The sequence below is a fragment of the Salvelinus fontinalis genome, chromosome 35 (genome assembly GCF_029448725.1).
Source record: "Salvelinus fontinalis isolate EN_2023a chromosome 35, ASM2944872v1, whole genome shotgun sequence".
Classification (NCBI taxonomy): domain Eukaryota; kingdom Metazoa; phylum Chordata; class Actinopteri; order Salmoniformes; family Salmonidae; genus Salvelinus; species Salvelinus fontinalis.
The window spans coordinates 9,316,143-9,338,035 of NC_074699.1; the positions used below are offsets into that span (position 1 = coordinate 9,316,143).

Genomic DNA, 21,893 nt, shown 5'->3' on the forward strand with positions numbered 1-21,893 from the left:
GGTTTAAGGGTTGCCTGGTATGGCTCTTAATTAGAGGCAGGTGTTTGGCGTTCCTCTAATTGAGAGTCATATTTAGGTAGGTTGTTTCACAGTGTTCGCTGTGGGTGGTTGTCTCCTGTGTCAGTGTTTGTCGCACCATACGGGACTGTTCGGTTTGTTTTGTTCATCGTTCTTTTGTGTAGTCTATTTTTCCCTGTTCGTGCGTTCTTCGCGTTATTTGTAAGATCGTCGTCCAGGTCTGTCTACTCCGTTTGTTGTTTTGTTAGTTATAGTGAAGTTCGTGTTTATGTAAGTTCGTATTGTTCAGGTCTGTCTATACATTTCGGTTTTGTTATTTTGTAGTTTATTCAAGTATAGGTCGTTTTCTGTCTCCATTGTTTTGTCGTGTCTTTATTAAATTATGTATTCACAACCCGCTGCGCCTTGGTTCAATCACTACTCCTCCTTTTCGGTTGAAGAGGAGGAGGACTACCGCAACAGAACCACCCACCAATCCAGAATCAAGCAGCGGTGTAATTGGAGTAAGGGACAGCGCAAGAAGGAGGAATGGACTTGGGATGATGTTTTGGACGGGAAAGGTTGCTACACATGGGAGGAGATCCTGGCTGGAACGGATCGCCTCCCATGGGAACAGCTGGAGGCACTGAGGAGAGCAGAGGCAATCGGAGAAGGGAACCAGCGTTATGAGGGGACGCGTCTAGCACGGAAGCCCGAAAAGCCCGTGAGTACCACCCAAAAATGTATTGGGGGGGGGGACTAAGAGGTAGTGGGCCAAGGGCAGGTAGGAGACCTGCGCCCACTTCCCAGGCTAACCGTGGAGAGCGGGAGTACGGGCAGACGCCGTGTTACGCAGTAGAGCGCACGGTGTCTCCTGTACGTGTGCATAGCCCGGTGCGGGTTATTCCACCTCCCCGCACTGGTAGGGCTAGATTGAGCATTGAGCCAGGTGCCATGAAGCCGGCTCTACATATCTGGCCACCAGTACGTCTCCTTGGGCCGGCTTACATGGCACCAGCCTTACGCATGGTGTCCCCGGTTCGCCTACATAGCCCGGTGCGGGTTATTCCACCTCCCTGCACTGGTCGGGCGACAGGGAGCATTCAACCAGGTAAGGTTGGGCAGGCTCGGTGCTCAAGGGAGCCAGTACGCCTGCACGGTCCGGTATTTCCGGCGCTACCTCCCCGCCCCAGCCCAGTACCACCAGTGCCTACACCACGCACCAGGCTTCCAGTGCGTTTCCAGAGCCCTGTTCCTCCTCCACGCACTCTCTCTATGGTGCGTGTCTCCAGCCCGGTGCCTCCAGTTCCAGTTCCGGCACCACGCACTAAGCCACCTGTGCGTCTCCAGAGCCCTGTACATACTGTTCCTTCTACCCGTACTCGCCCTGATGTGCGTGCACTCAGCCCGGTGCCACCAGTGCCGGTATCACACACCAGGCATATAGTACGCTTTGAGAGTCCAGTGTGCCCTGTCCCTGCTCCCCGCACTAGGCTTGAAGTGCGTGTCTCCAGTCCGGTGCCTCCAGTTCCGGCACCACGCACCAGGCCTACAGTGCGTATCAGCCGGCCAGAGTCTGCCGTCTGCCCAACGGCGCCTGAACTGTCCGTCTGCCAAGCGCCGCATGAACTGCCCGTCTGCCATGAGCCTACAGAGCCTTCCGCCAGACAGGAGCAGCCAAAGCCTTCCGCCAGACAGGATCAGTCTGAGCCATCCGTCTCCGCAGCACCATCTGAGCCATCCGTCTCCGCAGCGCCATCTGAGCCATCCGGCTCCCCAGCGCCGTCTGAGCCATCCGTCTGTCCCGAGCCATTAGAGCCGCCCGTCTGTCCCGAGCCGTCAGAGCCGTTAGTCAGTCAGGAGCCGCTAGAGCCATTCGTCAGTCAGGATCTGCCAGAGCCGCCAACCAGACAGGATCTGCCAGAGCCGCCAACCAGACAGGATCTGCCAGAGCCGCCAACCAGACAGGATCTGCCAGAGCCGCCAACCAGACAGAATCTGCCAGAGCCGCCAACCAGACAGGATCTGCCAGAGCCGTCAGTGAGCCATGAGCGCCGAGAGCCGTCAGCCAGCCATGAGCGCCGAGAGCCGTCAGCCAGCCATGAGCGTCCAGAGCCGTCAGCCAGCCATGAGCGTCCAGAGCCGTCAGCCAGCCATGAGCGTCCAGAGCCGTCAGCCAGCCATGAGCGTCCAGAGCCGTCAGCCAGCCATGAGCGTCCAGAGCCGTCAGCCAGCCATGAGCGTCCAGAGCCGTCAGCCAGCCATGAGCGTCCAGAGTCGTCAGCCAGTCATGAGCTGTCCCTCAGCCCAGAGCGGCTATTTATCCAGAACTGCCCTCAGTCCAGAGCTGTCTCTCTGTCCGGAGCTGCCTTTCAGTCCGGAGTTACCCCTCTATCCTGAGCTACCTCTCTATCCTGAGCTACCTCTCTATCCTGAGCTACCCCTCTGTTCTGAGCTATCCCTCTGTCCTGAGCTATCCCTCTGTCCTGAGCTATCCCTCTGTCCTGAGCTATCCCTCTATCCCGGTGCTGCCCCTTGTGTCGATGTTACCCAAAATATTTAGTGGGTGTAATATGAGGGTGGTCATTTGTAGGGGGAGATGTAAGCTGGGATTGACTATAGTGGGGTGGGGACCTCGCCCTGAGCCTGAGCCACCACCGTGGTCAGATGCCCACCCAGACCCTCCCCTAGACTTTGTGCTGGTGCGCCCGGAGTTCGCACCTTATGGGGGGGGGGTTATGTCACGTTCCTGACCTATTCCTGTTAGTTTGTTGTATGTGTTAGTTGGTCAGGACGTGAGTTTGGGTGGGCATTCTATGTTTTCTGTTTCTATGTTAGTTTAAGGGTTGCCTGATATGGCTCTTAATTAGAGGCAGGTGTTTGGCGTTCCTCTAATTGAGAGTCATATTTAGGTAGGTTGTTTCACAGTGTTCGTTGTGGGTGGTTGTCTCCTGTGTCAGTGTTTGTCGCACCATACGGGACTGTTCGGTTTGTTTTGTTCATCGTTCTTTTGTGTAGTCTATTTTTCCCTGTTCGTGCCTTCTTCGCGTTATTTGTAAGTTCGTCGTCCAGGTCTGTCTACTCCGTTTTTTGTTTTGTTAGTTATAGTGAAGTTCGTGTTTATGTAAGTTCGTATTGTTCAGGTCTGTCTATACATTTCGGTTTTGTTATTTTGTAGTTTATTCAAGTATAGGTCGTTTTCTGTCTTCATTGTTTTGTTGTGTCTTTATTAAATTATGTATTCACAACCCGCTGCGCCTTGGTTCAATCACTACTCCTCCTTTTCGGTTGAAGAGGAGGAGGACTACCGTAACAGGTATACAGAAGATAGCCCTATTTGGTAAAAGACTGAGTCCATATTATGGCAAGAACAGCCCAAATAAGCAAAGAGAAATGACAGTTCATCATTAAGACATGAAAGTCAGTCAATCCAGAAAATGTCAAGAACTTTGAAAGTTTCTTCAAGTGCAGTCGCAAAAACCATCAAGCGCTATGATGAAACTAGCTCTCGTGTGGACCGCCACAGGAAAGGAAGACCAAGAGTTACCTCTGCTGCAGAAGATTAATACAATAGAGTTAACTGCACATCACATTGCAGCCCAAATAAATGCTTCACAGAGTTCAAGTAACAGACAGATCTCAACATCAACAGTTCAGAGGAGACTGCGTGAATCAGACCATAATATTCATGGTTGAATTGCTGCAAAGAAACCACTACTAAAGGACACCAAAAACAAGAAGATACTTGCTAAGGGCCAAGAAATACAAGCAATGGACTTTAGACTGGTGGAAATCTGTCCTTTGGTCTGATGAGTACAAATTTGAGATTTTTGGTTCTAACCGCCGTGTCTTTGTGAGACGCAGAGTACGTGAACGGATGATCTCCGCATGTGTGGTTCCTACCATGAAGCATGGAGGAGGAGGTGTGATGGAATGGGCATGCTTTGCTGGTGACCTTGTCAGGGGATTTATTTAGAATTCAAGGCACACATAACCAGATTGGCAACCACTGCATTCTGCAGTGATACGCCATCCCATCTGGTTTCTGCTTAGTGGGACTGTCATTTGTTTTTCAACAGGACAATGACCCAACACACATCCAGGCTGTGTAAGGGAGAGTGATGGAGTGCTGCTTCATGGCTGTTGGAAAAGCATTCCAGGTGAAGCTTGTTGAGAGAATGCCAAGAGTGTACAAAGCTGTCATCAAGGCAAAGGTTGGCTACTTTGAAGGATATAAAATACATTTTGATTAGTTTAACACATTTTTGGTTACTAAATGATGTCATATGTGTTATTTCATGGTATTGATGTCTTGACTATTATTCTACAATGAAGAAAATAGTAACAATAAAGAAAAACCCTTGAATGAGTAGTTGTGTCCTAACTTTTGACTGGTACTGTACTCCACCCATCCTATACCAAGGTTATCTGGCACACAGTTTTTACCTAATACATTAGCTATGTTGGTCTATTGTAGATAAAAACAATGCGCATTACTTGATTTTTTTTTTTACCTTTATTTAACTTGGCAAGTCAGTTCAGAACAAATTCTTATTTTCAATGACGGCCTAGGAACGGTGGGTTAACTGCCTTGTTCAGGGGGAGAACGACATTACCTTGTCAGCTCGGGGATTTGATCTTGCAACCTTTCGGCTACTAGTCCAATGCTCTAACAACTAGGCTACCAGCCGCAATGGACTTTCCAGCGTCCTGCTATTAAAATAATGTATATGTGACCCAATTCTGTAAACTAGGCGTATGTCGCAAGTCACGACTTCACAGGAGAGCCGTTTGAACGTAAAACATTTCTTTTTATCAAAATGCCTTTTTTTTGGCAGAAATGCCTTCTCGAACATGTGCACTTTCATTAGCCTTAATTAATAATAACAAACTTGTATGCCATCTGTAAATACGAATACAAGTGTTAAATGACGAGCCTTGCTGGTTAAGCCACAGAAAAAGGGGGAAACCTTCCCACTAGCCAGGATTGGCTGAGATAATGACTGGCTGGACATGCTGAGAGAGGAGTTTTGGATTGGTGTACCATTTTGAAGGCTTCTGTCTATTTGAGCTCGTCAGTCTGTGTTGGTAATCCTGTTGAACGCGGCTTTTTTTGGAAATGTATTGTGTAGTGGAGCTGCATAAGTGTTGCTCTCCACTTTCTGGAGGATCAAGTTTTGAAATCAGTGGAATTAGAGTATGATAGCTAATGAGATGGAGAAAACACTTGTCTCTGGATTACATCTTCAAACTAAGGGCAATCTTGGTATGGCATTCCTGACAGGGAGACACGTCCATCATGCATGATGATGTATACTGGTAATAATGCATACCTTTAGCTAGCTACATTTTCAGATATTACACGTTTCAAGTTGACAGAAAGTGGTTTCATTTCAAGCTAAAGTGTACTGTTAGCTAGATAGCTAACGTTAGCTGGCTGGCTCCCTAGCTGACGTTATTATTCAAATCCCTGAGCCGTATTCATGCAGGGTAGTAACGACATGATTTAGCACTGTGTTCATTGGCTCGTTAGCTAACGTTACGTGACGTGTGTGATCTTAACCATTGTTAACCTAGCTAGGTTCATTGTTTACCTAGCTAGCTAGCCCTAGATGTCTTGAGCTAAAGTGTACTGTTGGCTAGCTAACGTTAGCTGGCCGGCTCCCTAGCTTATGTTATTATTCGTATCCCAGAGCCGTTTGCTTTTCTAGTTAGAGACTAATGTTAGCTAGATAACATTGAACCTGGTTGGTTAGCACCCAGCACTGTGGCATTGTTGGCACACAGTTCATTGTTGTTTAACTAGCTAATGTTAGCTGGCTGGCTCGTTAGCTAATGTTACATGACGTGTGTACAACACCCGTTGAATATGGCCAATGTCAGTATACTTCTGCAAAAAAGCGTAATGAAGTTGTTGCCAGCAGAGCTGGTTAGGCTGTTTTCATGATATCCAGAGGTAAACAAATCATGGGCCAGAGCGTCAAGTGTGCGCTCCAAGAGCGAAACGAGATGGCTGGGGCTAAAGCTTAGGGTGTGAACAATGTTTAATGGATGTACACAAAGATGAGCTCTTCACTAGATACCGAAAGCATTCAAAGGCCATTTTCTCAAAAGTGAGTTTACAAGTTGATCAACTTTCAAATCAGAAATACTTTCCCATTGTTCCTCAAATGCAGTGTATGAAATACCATTTTGTAAAAAACACCATTTCAAATTTTGCTACATAAGACCGATTCCAAGTGGGTAGTCACATATATACACAGATTGTACAAAACATTAGGAACACCTGCTCTTTCCATGACATAGACTGATCAGGTGAATCCAGGAGAAAGCTATGATCACTTATTTATGTCACTTGTTAAATCCACTTCAGTCAGTGTAGCTGAAGGGGAGGAGACAGGTCAAAGAAGGGTTTTTAAGCCTTGAGACATACATTTTGTATGTGTGCCATTCAGATGGTGTATGGGCAAGACAAAATATTTACGTTTCTTTGAACGGGGTGTGGTAATAGGTGCCAGGCGCAAGTGTGTCAAGAACTGCAACGCTGCTGGGTTTTTCACACTCAACAGTTTTCCGTGTGTATCAAGAGTGTTCTACCACCAAAAGGAAATCAAGCCAATTTGACACAACTGCTGCAGGATTATTTTCCTCCTGCAACAAAATGGGTCATATTAAGAGCCGACATCTGTACTATCCTTGTGAGGACTTCTGGTCTCCACAAGGATTGTAAAACCAAAAACACACACACACACACACCACACACACACACACCCTCCACACCCATAAATCACCAGGGCCCGGTTGTTGACGTAGACGAAGTGTGCCATGAGATTTATACACTTGATAAACCCATCCGATAGCACGCACTATGATGAACCACTTCCCAAGTGACTGATTGCGTCACACCCCCTCTCGTAAATCACCCAGCGACACCACCTCTGGCCCCTTCTCTTACCACCACCACCCTGCCCTTGAGAAGTACACACACACACACATGCAGGAACACATACACACACCCACAAACTGACAGACAAACTGTACACACGCATGTGCACACACACACATGCACGTACACACACAGATGGGGAGTATCTGAAACACATGCGTGTGTGTGTGTGTGTGTGTGTGTGTGTGTGTGTGTGTTTGCATGCGTGTGTGTGTGTGTGTGTGTGTGTGTGTGTGTGTGTGTGTCTGCATGCGTGTGTGTGTGTGTGTGTGTGTGTGTGTGTGTGTGTGTGTGTGTGTGTGTGTGTGCGCATGTGCGTGTATGCACGCGCCCATGTGTGTGAAGCTGAGTCGGCTGTGGCATCATCTGTGCCAAGTGGAGTGTGTGGAGGGGTGAGGTCGGCAAGGCCACCTGGTGAGGGGAGCAGTGTGTGCCAGCTGTGCCCTTTTTGGCGATGTGCCGGGGAGCAGTTGAGAGCAGTTGTCCCTGATGCGACATGGGCAGAGAGGAAAGCGCTGACACACACACACACGTGCACAAATACAGATGAGCATTCACTCAACCACTCATTCATTCATTCACCTCACTCACTCACTCACTCACTCAAACACACAGACCCCTCACTGTTGCATGAACCCCTATATTACAATAGCATTTCAACACTGACCCTAACAACCTCACAAATGGCAAAATTTCAAAATGGTGCTAACAACATTAGGGCCCGGACTAGGACTGCCATAAATTGGGAGTAAGGCCCTGTGATACTAGCCTCCTGTCAGGGGGTGTACTTGTACGTCAAGCTGCCTCACACTACAGAAACAGTATGGCTTGGTCAAGGCCACTTACTCTTTCTTCTGAACTGATGTGGCTCAGGTACTCACCGATGTGCTTGCCCTTCATGTGGTAGAAGAACGAGACACAGTAGGGGAGACGACCGGAGCCCTTGGGGCCTCTGGCAGCAGTAACGTTGAAGAGAGGGGACAGGAGACGGGCATTGTCCCCAGCGACCCGGGGACGAGAGGCCTCGATGTACATGTAGTAACCTAGAAAGGGGAGAGGGGAGGGAGAGACACATGTGGTTAGAGTCAGTGGTTTTGGTCCCATTTTACATTTGGGTTTATTTGTAAATCCTGGTGAATTCTGCATGCCGCAAATAGGTATGACAGTTGTAAGTGCTATGAAATAATGTACATCTACGTTACTCAACACAAGCGCCAAAGAAAACGGCCATCCCTCTTTGTGACTGCAGCATCAGAGATATCACATCGCTGGACATTGTAATTATGGCCATCTGTGGTACCGTCTATAGATGATGTGTTAATCTCACATATAAAAGTTAATATTCTGTTAACTATTCTGCTAATTCTGTCCTAATCTTGTAATTGCGGCCAAAGCATAAATTGGAGGGGGGAAAAAAACACTTCAAAAACCTTGTATCTCAAACAGACCATTGAAAAAATGCTTGCTATTTCTTCATGTACACTGAACAAAAATATAAAAGCAACATGTAAAGTGTTGGTCCCATGTTTCATGATCTGAAATAAAGAATACCAGAAATGTTCCATATGCACAAAAAACATATTTGTTCACAAATCTGTTTACATCCCTCTTAGTGAGCATTTCTCCTTTGCCAAGATAATCCATCAAATAAAAGGCCACTTTAAAATGTGCAGTTTTGTCACACGACACAATGCCACAGATGTCTCAAGTTTTGAGGGAGAGTGCAATTGACATACTGACTACAGGAATGTCCACCAGAGCTGTTTCCAGATAATTGACTGTTAATTTCTCTACTATAAGCTACCTCCAACATCATTTTAGAGCATTTGGTAGTACATCCAACCAGCCTCACAACTGCAGACCGGATGTAACCACGCCAACACAGGACCTCCACATCCGGCTTCTTCACCTGCGGGATCGAGGGGAGGAGGTGCTGAGGAGTATTTATGTCTGTAATTAAGCCCTTTTGTGGTGAAAAACGAATTCTGATTGGCTGCATAGATTAGGGCCGAATTCATTTATTTTGATGGACTGATTTCCTTATATGAACAGTAACTCAGTAAAATCTTTGAAATTCTTGCATGTTGCATTTATATTTTTGTTCAGTATAGTATGATATAACACTCCTGAGGATGAGCTGGCCAATCAGTGGTCTAGAGGAGGATGAGCTGGCCAATAAGTGGTCTACTCGCATGAATATTTTTAATGACCGGTATGCACACAGCCAATACAATGCAGGAGTGGCTTCGGGACATGTCTCTGATGTCCTTGAGAAGCCCAGACTTGAACCCGATCGAACATCTCTGGCGAGACCTGAAAATAGCTGTGCAGCGATACTCCCCATCCAACCTGACAGAGCTTGAGAGGATCTGCAATGAACAATGGAAGAAACTCCCCAAAATACAGTTGTGCCAAGCTTGTAGTATCATAACCAAAAATACTTGATCCTATAATCACTGCCAAAGGTGCTTCAACAAAGTACTGAGTAAAGGGTCTGAATAGTTATGTAAATGTGATCAAGGCAAAGGGTGGCTACTTTGAAGAATCTCAAATATAAAATATATTTTGATTTGTTTAACACTTTTTTGGTTACTACATTATTCCATATGTCTTATTTAATAGTTTTGATGTCTTCACTATTATTAAACAATGTAGAAAATACAAATTAAGGAAAACCCTGGAATGGGTAGGTGTGTCCAAACTTTTGACTGGTACTGTGTATATATAAAATAAAAAAATGTATACACTCTATATACACCACTTCAAATGATTGGATTCAGCTATTTCAGCTACACACGCTGCTGACAGGTCTATAATATCGAGCACGCAGCCATGCAATCTCCATAGCTAAACATTTGCAGAAGATTTGGCCCGTACTGAAGAGCTCAGTTTCTGTCAACGTGGCACCGTCATAGGATGCCACCTTTTCTACAAGTCAGTTCATAAAATGTCTGCCCTGCTAGAGCTGCCCAGGTCAAATGTGCTGTTATTGTGAAGTGGAAACATCTAGGAGAAACAATGGCTCAGCCGCAAAGTGGTAGGCTACACAAACTCACAGAGTGTGACCGCCGAGCACTAAAGCTAGTAAAAATTATCTGTACCACTCACTACTGAGTTCCAAACTGTCTCTGGAAGCAACGTCAGCACAAGAACTGTTCGTCGGGAGCTTCGTGAAATGGGTTTCCATGGCCGAGCAGCCGCACACAAGCCTAAGATCACCATGCGCAATGCCAAGCGTCAGCCGGAGTGGTGTAAAGCTTTCTGTCATTGGACTCTGGAGCAGTGGAAACACGTTCTCTGGAGTGATGAATCACACTTCACCATCTGGCAGTCCGATGGACAAATCTGTGTTTGGTGGATGCCAGGAGAACACTACCTGCACGAATGAATAGTGGCAACTGTAAAGTTTGGTGGAGGAATAATAATGGTCTGGGGCTGTTTTTCATGGTTTGGGTTAGGTCCATTAGTTCCAGTTAAGGGAAATCTTAAAGCTACAGCATACAATGACATTCTAGAGGAGTCTATGCTTCCAACTTTGTGTTAACAGTTTGGGGAAACCCCTTTCCTGTTTCAGCATGACAATGCCCCAGAGCACAAAGCGAGGCCCATACAGAAATGGTTTGTCAAGATCGGTGTGGAATAACTTGACTGGCACGCACCTCAACCCCACTGGACACCTTTGGGATGAATTGGAACGCCAACTAATTATGGCTGGCATTGGTTACATCAATCTGCCACAATATCAATGTTGCCAGCTAAGTTGTATGAGGGGATAGTAAGCCTAAAAGGCTATCTGAATGTGCACATGATGGAAGTTTAAAAGAAAATGCACTGACAGCCATGTGACTAAAACTAGATTAAGATTAAGTCGACTGATAATAACTACAACTAACGAAAAAAGTAAGCTGCCAAAATGAACACTGCTTAAAGGGATGTGTGTACATTCCAGTAACATACCTTCTTTGTTTCCACTCCTGTCCATCTCTGGGCCGGTATTGGACGAGCGCTTGGGGTTCTGGGTCAGGTGGTTCTGTCTAGTCCAATCAAACTTGTCGCCCCGGTCCTGGGAGAAACCACAGATGCGCTCGTCCTCAAAGCCACAGACGTGGTCTGTTGAGAGAGAGTGTGAGAGAGAAGGGGATATAGAAAGAGCGAGAATACAGAGGTTGAAGAGGATGAGCAATAACATTGATAGCGACAGAGACACAAAGAAGAGAGGAAAAAGAGGCAGAGGGAAGAGTGAGGGATCAAAGAGAGAAGAGAGACAAAATTGCGACACATTACCAAGACATGGTGAAAAAGAGGGAGGGAGGGTATGAAAAGAAAGGACAAAAGAAAATATTATATAGGTGGGGAGAGTGAGAGGAGAGACAATGTTTGACGTTTTAAAATGACCAGTGAATCACTTCAAGAACCTCTTTGCATTCCAGTAACAATTCTCTGTTTGCTTCATCTCTGAATCACCCAAACTAACTAAAACGTAATACTTTCCTCCAACTTTTCCACAAGGTTCCTACCTACCACAACCATCACATCAATTTCAACCCATTACACATAGCCACTGCTGACTGTGGTATTCACTAAGCATTGTCAATGGAAGGACTATGATACATTGCAATTAGGCACTCCATTTATGCTCTACAGCAATAATACCCATCAAAAGCGTTAACATTGCTACATGTTAAACAGGCACACACGCTCACACAAACACATACTCATACAAATTACACTAGCCACACACTGTCAGCCGTTGACTGTAGGTACATTCCAAATTTGCACCACATTCCCTACATAGTGCACTACTTTTGAACAGGGCCCTTGTCAAATGTAACGCACTAAATAGGGGATTTGGGATGAAGCCTGTACCCCATTCACATTGGTGTTATCACAGAAACATAATCTATTATGATTCATGTCCCACTCAGCGACGTCCGTGCACTTCCTCAATTTGTTTTCTGTTGTTCTCCAATCTGCGTGGTTGGAGAAAATGTGATTTTAATTGGGCTCGTTTGGCGTCACTCTCCACTTCCCCTGCCTGAGCGGCGGTGCAAGGCGTAATTGAACCAAATTGCCTGACGAGATGAGAGAAACAGAGAGAGGGCGAAGTGGGGGAAAAAAAAGGAAGAGTGAAAGAAAATGGGGGGGGGGGGTTAAGAAATAAAGATATTCTTACCTGAAGGTCTTGGGTAAATGTAGGCTGTAAAAAAGGAAATACACATAGATTATCACTATATCCTTTTACATAACTGTAGTAGCACTCAATAAATGCCAAAATGAACACAAAACGGGCCTACTTGGGGCCTCCCGGGTGGGGCAGTGGTCTAGGGCACTGGTCTAGGGTGGTCTAGGGCACTATGTAGGGAATATGGCTCGCGCCCAGGCTCTGTCGCAGCCGCCGCATAATTGGCCTAGCGTAGTCCGGATTAGGGAGGGTTTGGCAGGTAGGGATATCCTTGTCTCATCGCGCACCAGTGACCCCTGTGGCGGGCCGGGCGCAGTGTGCGCTAGCCAAGGGAGCCGGGTGCACGGTGTTTTGACCTTCGTCTCTCCCGAGCCCGTACGGGAGTTGTAGCGATGAGACAAGATAGTAATTACTAGTAATTGGATACCACGGAAATTGGGAGAAAAGTGGGTAAAATAAAATAAAATGTAAAAAAACGGGCCTACTTGGTCAGTTATTGATTATTATTATTAGTATCATCAGAGTGGCTATTTTGGCTCCAGGCGCAAGCAAGTTACTACTCACGCTCTGAGTACTGGATGGTGCGACTGACATAGTCTCCGGTGCTGTAGGTGGTGATGGGGGCCAGGCGGATCTCATAGGAGACGGGGATCTTCAGGTCAGTCAGGGTGTAGGACATGAGGCCGCCCTTCACAGGCTCCTTCTTGTCGATCTGCTTGGAGAACATGTTCACCTGATTCATCTTGTCATTCTGCTTAATCTGGGGGAAACAGAGAGAGAGATAGAAAAGAGGGGAATGGTGAGAAATGGGATTGAACGAGAGTGAGTGAGAAATGGGACTCAACGAGAGAGAGAGAGAGAGAGAGAGAGAGAGAGAGAGAGAGAGAGAGGATGATTTTCCAGAGAAGATCCAGATCTCAGGGAATTAGACCAAAGTTCTCAATTGGTACAAAATTACTTAGGTTTAAAAATAAGCTCAACTGGACACCTTAATGAGGCAGTGAATGAACTTAGAGAGAAAGCACGCAGGGCATTCTACGCCATTAAAAAGCAAATTCAAATTGAAATACCTATTAAAATTTGGCTAAAACTAAGTGATTATGTCATTGAACCAATTGCACTTTATGGCAGCGAGGTGTGGGGTCCACTTGCAAAACAAGATTTCATCAAATGGGACAAACATCCCATTGAAACCCTGCATGCAGGGTTCTGTAAGATTTTCCTACATGTCCAGAGGAAAACTACAAACAATGCATGCAGGGCAGAATTAGGCAAATATCCACTAATAATAAAAACTCAAAAAAGAGCAATTAAGTTTTGGAAACATCTAAAATACAGTGACCCCCTCTCATATCACTACCAAGCCCTGCAATGGCAAGAGCTGAGCAAAGAAAAGAGTCCCCTCATCCAGCTGGTCCTGGGGCTGAGTTCACAAACCTGTTCTACTAACACACTGAAGCCTCAGGACCAGAACATCCAATCAATCAGGATAAACCAAATTACAACACAGTCAAAACAAAACTATATTGCTTATTGGGAAACACAAGCACAAACACAAAGCAAAATGCAGTGCTATCTGGCCCTAAATCGACAGTACACCGTGGCAAAATATTTGACCATGGTTACTGATCAAAACCTTAGAAAAACCTTGACAGAGCACAGCCTTGCCATTGAGAAGGGTAGAGACAGGAAAACCTGGCTCCCTGTAGAGGAAAGGCTGTGCAACCACTGCACAACAGCAGAACCTGAGACGGAGCTGCATTTCCTGACAAAATGTAAAAAATATAAAACAATTAGATAGTGTAATTTCCCCAAATTTGAAACTCTTATTCAAGGTTTCAAAGACCTCTCTGATGAGAGTAGGCTACCCGTCCTGTTGGGGGAGGACGCAGAGAGCTGTGGGTTGGCAGCGCACTACATTGCTGCCTGCCATAAGTTGAGGGACAGTGTCTGACAGACCAATCAACCTGCACATGTCCTCTACTGTATGTTTATTGTTATTGTTCAATGTGTTGGTTATTTTGACACTTGGTTATTGTTGTCCCGTTGACAATTTTGATTCTCATTTTTATATTGTAAATAAGCTTGGCAATATGTACACTGTTACGTCATGCCAATAAAGCAAATTGAATTGAATTGAGAGAGAGAGAGAGACAGACTGTCCACACAAGGAAAAGGGCTATGTTAGGGGTTAGGTTTAGGGATACAATTAGGGTTAGGGGTTAAGGAAAATTGGATGTTGAATGGGAATACATTGTTTGGTCCCCAGAAGGATAGTAAAACAAATGTGTTTGTGTTACCATAGATTCAAGGCCAGAATAATAGTAGAGAGAATGATTTATTTCAGCATTTATTTCTTTCATCACATTCCCAGTGGGTCACAAGTTTACATACACTCAATAAGTATTTGGTAGCATTGCCTTTAAATTGTTTACCTTGGGTCAAATGTTTCGGGTAGCCTTCCACAAGCTTCCCAAAATAAGTTGGGTGAATTTTGGCCCATTCCTCCTGACAGAGCTGGTGTAACTGAGTCAGTTTTGTAGGCCTCCTTGCTCGCTCACGCTTTTTCAGTTCTGCCCACAAATTTTCTATGGGATTGAGGTCAGGGCTTTGTGATGGCCACTCCAATACCTTGACTTTGTTGTCCTGAAGCCATTTTGCCACAACTTTGGAAGCATGCTTGGGGTCATTGTCCATTCGGAAGACCCATTTGCAACCAAGCTTTACCTTCCTGACTGATGTCTTGAGATGTTGCTTCAATATATCCATGTAATTTTTTTCCCTCATGATGACATCTATTTTCTGAAGTGCACCAGTCCCTCCTGCAACAAAGCACCCCCACAACATGATGCAGCCACCCCCGTGCTTCACGGTTGGGATGGTGTTCTTCGGCTTGCAAGCCACCCCCTTTTTCTCCAAACATAACGATGGGCATTATGGCCAAACAGTTCTATTTTTGTTTCATCAGACCAGAGGACATTTCTCCAAAAAGTACCATCTTTGTCCTCATGTGAAGCTGCAAACTGTAGTCTGGGTTTTTTATGGTGGTTTTGGAGCAGTGGCTTCTTCCTTGCTGAGCCGCTTTTCAGGTTATATTGACTCGTTTTACTGTGGATGTAGATACTTTGGTAGCTGTTTCCTCCAGCATCTTCACTTCTTATTTTTACTCGTTATCGTTATTTGTTATTCACTGTGTATCTATTCCTCGTGTCACTATTTCAATTTTCATTCAAATGTATATCTTTAACTCTGCATTGTTGGAAAAGAACTCATTAGGAAGCAATTAACTGTTAGTCTACAACTGTTATTTATGAAGCATGTGACAAATAAAGTCAGATATGACACACACACACACGTTAGCATCCTCATGTTTCAGGGTCTGAAAGGCTTATTTCATGTATTTTATTGCATTTATTCATTTTATTAAAACATACATTTCAAAGGGTCAAATATGATGTATTGAATCACATATTGTGCTGTCATTTAAGCTAGGTGTGCGTCACTTAGAACAAAAGAATACAGAATAATGTTTTGCCATTTAGCCGAGGTACAAAGTGACGTTCAGTCATGCATGCATACATTTTTCCCCATGGGTGGCCCCAGTAGGAATCAAACCCATGACCCTTGGCATTGCAAGAGCCATGCTCTACTGAATGAGCCACACAGGACCACAGTTAATTAAGTGTGTGCACTTAAACATGTTAGTTAATTATGTTTATATTTCTCAATATGCATTGCACAGTATATGCATAATCATATGAACATAATGTCAATGTATTTATAAGTGGATGTACTGTATATGACAGCTTATTAATGCATGTCTTTGTCCATGTGTTGTTGTGCTTGTTTAAGTACTTACAGATATAGGATCTTAATTTGATACCTCGTTTATTGCTGAGAATGTTCCTGCACAGCAGTAAATGCTAATTTGTAGTGTATTTGAGGTTTAAAAATGATTCTAAAGTTTATAATTTCCACTTTAAAATGTCAGACTTGATTTGCACTAATGAAAAAATGCATCAACCCCAACAAAAACAATGTCCATTAATTATACTTATGTCGTGTATAAAATGTATAAAAATACTTATGTCATGCAATAAAATGCAAATTAATTACTTAAAAATCATACAATGTAATTTTCTGGATTTTTATTTTAGATTCCGTCTCACAGTTGAAGTGTACCTATGATAAAAAATTACAGACCTCTACATGCTTTATAAGTAGGAAAACCTGCAAAATCGGCAGTGTATCAAATACTTGTTCTCCCCACTGTATATATCGACGGAATTAATCGAACAAAAGGACCATTTGTGATGTTTATGGGACATATTCGAGTACCATCAACAGGCATGAATTATATATTTATTTCTGCGTTTTGTGGCATGCCTGCAGGGTTGGAATGTTTTCTTTCTTTTGTTTACTATGGTGCTATGCTTAGATAATAGCATTGTATGCTTTTGCCGAAAAGCCTATTTTGAAATCTGACATGTTGGCTGGTTTCACAACCAGTGTAGCTTTAATTTGGTATCTTTCATGTGTGATTCAATGAAAGTTTGATTTCTGCATTTTCTCAGGCTTTTTGCCAAGTGAGACAGTAGCGTTCCGCCTAAACTGAGATTTTTGGATATAAATATTAACTTTACTGAACAAAACATACATGTATTGTGGAACATGAAGTCCTATGAGTGTCATCTGATGAAGATCATCAAAGGTTAGTGATTCATTTTATCTCTATTTCTGCTTTTTGTTACTGCTCCCTTTGGCTGGAAAAATGGATGTCTTTTTCTGTGACTTGGCTCATACCTAACATAATCGTTTGGTGTGCTTTCGTCGTAAAACCTTTTTGAAAACTGACACTTTGGCTGGATTTAAAACAAGTGTAGCTTTAAAATGGTGTAAAATACTTGTATGTTTGAGGAATTTAAATTATGGGATTTCTGTTGTTTTGAATTTGGCGCCCTGCCGTTTCACTGGCTGTTGACGAGGTGGGACGCCACCGTCCCACATACCCTAGAGAAGTTAAAAAGCTGTCTTTAACCAGTCACCTCCCCTTCAACTATAATGATTGAAGCGGATTTAACAAGTGACATCAATAAAAGATCATAGCTTTGACATGAATTCACCTGGTCAGCAGTCTATGTTATGGAAAGAGCAGGTGTTCCTAATGTTTTGTGTATATCCTCCTCCGAATTCGTAGCGGTGAACCTGCCACGTCCGTTTCCGATATTACAACAACAAACACTGTACATCATTGCACTCGTGATAGAACAACAAAGTTTGAATTAAAATTTGATAGATGGCGCCAGAGAGGATGGCTGCCATTTTATTGGCTCCTAACCAACCATGCTATTTTGTTAGTTTTTTCTCATTGTTTGTAACTTATTTTGTACATAATGTTGCTGCAACCGTCTCTTATGACCGAAAAGAGCTTCTGGACATCAGAACAGCGATGACTCAACTCGAATTCGACAAATACATTTACATTACATTTAAGTCATTTAGCAGACGCTCTTATCCAGAGCGACTTACAAATTGGTGCATTCACCTTATGATATCCAGTGGAACAACCACTTTACAATAGTGCATCTAAATCTTTTAGGGGGGGGGGGGGGGGTTAGAAGGATTACTTTATCCTATCCTAGGTATTCCTTAAAGAGGTATATAATACTTATATAATATATAATAAAGGTATATAATATTTAGATAAAATACTTTTTCTTTAATGAGTCGGACGGGAAAGATATACTCCAAACACCCGAATAGGCCCTCAACCCCTTCATTCGCTGGAGAAAGAAACTGAGATTTCACGGAACGAGATCGGGGTGCCTTGTGAGGTCAGGGGAAAGTGGCTAATCTGCCTTTGCCATTCGTAGTTTTAGCTAACGTTCAATCGCTGGATAGTAAATGGGATGAACTGAAAACACATATCATACCAACGGGACATTAAAAACTGTAATCTTATGTTTCACAGAGTCGTGGCAGATCGACGCACACAGCTGGCGGGTTATACACTGTATCGGTTAGGATAGAACAGCAGCCTCTGGTAAGACATGGGGTGGGGGCATATGTATATTTGTCAGCAACAGTTCGTGCATGATATCTAAGGAAGTCTTGAGGTTTTGCTGGACTGAGGTAGAGCATCTCATAATAAGCTTTAGACCACACAATACACCTAGAGAGTTTTCATCTGTATTTCACCTGTACATACCACCACAGAACGATGCTGGCAATAAAACCGCACTTAATGAGATGTATACTGCCATAAGCAAACAGGAAAATGCTCATCCAGAGGCGGCGCTCTTGGTGGCCCGGGGACTTTAATGCAGGGAAACTTAAATCAGTTTTACCAAATTTCTATCAGCATGTTAAATGTGCAACCAAAGGGAAAAAACTCTAGATTACCTTTACTCCACACACAGAAATGCGTACAAAGCTCTGCCTCGCCCTCCATTTGGCAAATATGACCATAATTCTATCCTCCTGATTCCTGCTCACAAGCAAATATGAAAGCAGGAAGTACCAGTGACTCGGTCTATAAAAAAGTGGTCAGATGAAGCTGATACTAAACTACTACTCTGTGCAAGCACAGACTGGAATATATCCCGGGATTCTTCCGATGGCATTGAGCAGTTCACCACATCAGTCACTGACTTCATCAATAAGTGCATCGATGATGTCTGTCCAACAGTGACCGTACGTACATACCCTAACCAGAAGCCATGGATTACAGGCAACATTCGCAATGAGCTAAAGGGTAGAGCTGCCGCTTTCAAGGAGCAGGACTCTAACCCAGAAGCTTATAAGAAATCCCGCTATTCCCTCTGACAAAACATCAAACAGGCAAAGCGACAATACAGAACTAAGATCGAATCGTACTACACCGGCCCCGTCACTCGTCGGATGTGACAGGGCTTGCAAACTATTACAGACTACAAAGGGAAGCACAGCTGAGAGCTTCCCAGTGACATGAGCCTACCAGACGAGCTAAATAACTTATATGCTCGCTTCAAGGCAAGTAACACTGAAACATGCATGAGTGCATCAACTGTTCCGGATGGCTGTGTGATCACACTCTGAGCAGCCAATGTAAGTAAGACTTTAAACAGGTCAATATTCACAAGGTTGCAGAGCCAGACGGATTACCAAGATGTGTGCGCTGAGCATGCGCTGACCAACTGGCAAGTGTCTTCACTGACATTTTCAACCGTTCCCTGTCTGAGTCTGTAAAACCAACATGTTTCAAGCAGACCACCATAGTCCCTGTGCCAAATAACACTAAGGTAACCTGCCTAAATGACTCCTGACCCGTAGCACTCACGTCTGTAGCCATGAAATGCTTTGAAAGGCTGGCCAGGGCTCACAACACCATTATCCCAGAAACCCCAAACCCACTTCAATTTGCGTACCGCCCAAACAGATCCACAGATGATGCAATCTCTATTGCACTCCACACTGCTCTTTAACACCTGGACAAAAATAACACCTATTGGAGAATGCTATTCATTGACTACAGCTCAGCGTTCAACACCATAGTGCCCTCAAAGCTCATCACTAAGCTATGGACCCTGGGGCCACCTCCCTCTGCAACTGGATCCTGGACTTCCTGACGGGCCGCCCCCAGGTGGTATAGATAGGGAACTACACATCTGCCATGGTGATCCTCAACATGGGGGCCCCTCAGAGGTGCGTGCTCAGTCCCCTCCTGTACTCCCTGTTCACTCATGACTGCACAGCCAGGCACGACTCCAACACCATCATTTAGTTTGCAGATGACACAACAGTGGTAGGCCTGATCACCGACAACAATGAGACAGCCTATAGGGAGGTCAGAGACCTGACCGTGTGGTGCAAGAACAACAACCTCTCGCTCAACGTGATCAAGACAAAGGAGATGATTGTGGACTACAGGAAAAGGAGGACCGAGCACGCCCCCATTCTCATCTACGGGGCTGAAGTGGAGCATCACCTGGGCTCCACTCCAGTACATCACCTGGGCCAAGCTTCCTGCCATCCAGGACCTTTATATTAGTCGGTGTCAGAGGAAGATCCTAAGATTTGCAAAGAATCCAGCCACCCTAGTCATAGACTGGTCTCTCTGCTACCGCACGGCAAGTGGTACCGGAGCGCCAAGTCTAGGTCCAAGAGACGTCTAAACAGCTTCTACCCCCAGTCATAAGACTCCTGAACATCTAATCAAATGGCTATCCAGACTATTTGCACCCCCCCCCCCCCTCTTCTACGCTGCTGCTACTCTCTGTTATTATTTATGCATACATAGTCACATTAACTCTACCTACATGTATATATTACCTCAATCCCCTCGACACCGGTGCTCCTGCACATTGACTCTGTACCGGTACCCCCTGCATATAGCCTCGTTATTGTTATTTACTGCTGCTCTTTAATAATTTATTATTCTTATTTCTAACTTTATTTTTTAGGTATTTTCATAAAATTGCATTGTTGTAAGTAAACACTTCACTGTAAGGCCTACACATGTTGTATTCAGCGCATGTGACAAATACAATTTGATTTGAGTATGTACTACGATTTTTTTTACCGTGATGCTGCTGGATGCTCAATTCCTCAAAACAATAACAAATGCGGCTGGGGCGGCCAGTGGCGCTGTTTTGCGAGGGATCGATTTGTCTGAATCCAGGGAGGATGCAGCCACTCACTGATGCCACACACACACACACACACACACACACACACACACACACACACACACACACACACACACACACACACACACACACACACACACACACACACACACACACACACACACACACAAACAGTTAACCCCCACGGTGGGGTCAAACACATTTGTTATAAATGTAATTATGTATCATGATAAAGGCCAGCTGTGAGACCCCGGCATTAAGGAACAAGGCCACGGCAACGCATTAGGCACATCACTTCAAACTAACACACCAACACTGGTAAAGGTGTGTGTGTGTGTGTGTTAGTGTGGGTGTGTGTGGGTGTATGCACACTCTCTTTGTAATGTGTACACCACTCTATATCTCTAGTACATGCCATTAGTGTGTGTGTGTGTGTGTATGTGAGTGTTTGCGCAGATTCATGCCCGCCTAGAGATCATCTGGTTGAGAGCAGAGTTCAAATCACACACACACACACACTTTCGAACATTAGCTTCCTCATGTTCCAGAGCTTGCATGAACATTTGAGTGCATGTAGCTACTGTATCAACACTAGGCACGCTGCCTTTGGAAAGTATTTAGACGCCTTTACTTTTTCCACATTTTGTTAGTTTAGAGCCTTATTCTAAAACTGTTTAAATAAATACAATTTATGTAATAATGTATTAAGATTTAAAAACAGAACTACCTTATTTACATAAGCATTTAGACCCTTTGTTATGAGACTCAAAATTGAGCTCAGGTGCATCCTGTTTCCAATGACCATCCTTGAGATGTTTCTACAACCTGATTGGATTCCACCTGTGGTAAATTCAATTGATTGGATATGATTTGGAAAGGCCCACATCTGTCTATATAAGGTCCCATAGTTGACAGTGCATGTCAGATCAAAAACCAAGGTATGAGCTTTAAGGAATTGTCCGTAGAGCTACGAGACATGATTGTGTTGATGCACAAATCTGAGGAAGGGTACATTTCTGCATCATTGAAGGTCCCCAAGAACACAGTGGCCTCCATATTCTTCAATGGAAGAAGTTTGGAACTGAGCAATCGGGGGAGAAGGGCCTTGGTCAGGTAGGTGACCAAGAACTCAAATCGACAC

General features: G+C 44.5%; 1 protein-coding gene across 3 annotated transcripts in view; it reads right to left on the bottom strand.

Annotated features, from left to right (window-relative positions):
• The window catches only part of LOC129834311 (MAM domain-containing glycosylphosphatidylinositol anchor protein 1), a 427,292-nt gene that overhangs the window by 50,563 nt on the left and 354,836 nt on the right, over positions 1-21,893 (bottom strand). For all 3 annotated transcript variants that reach the window (XM_055899179.1, XM_055899178.1, XM_055899180.1), the window contains exons 13-16: positions 12,690-12,885; positions 12,117-12,140; positions 10,901-11,053; positions 7,825-7,986 (exon numbers count right to left, since the gene is read on the bottom strand). In XM_055899179.1, coding sequence (XP_055755154.1) covers positions 7,825-7,986; positions 10,901-11,053; positions 12,117-12,140; positions 12,690-12,885 — 535 coding nt within the window. The remainder of the gene's footprint in view (positions 1-7,824; positions 7,987-10,900; positions 11,054-12,116; positions 12,141-12,689; positions 12,886-21,893) is intronic.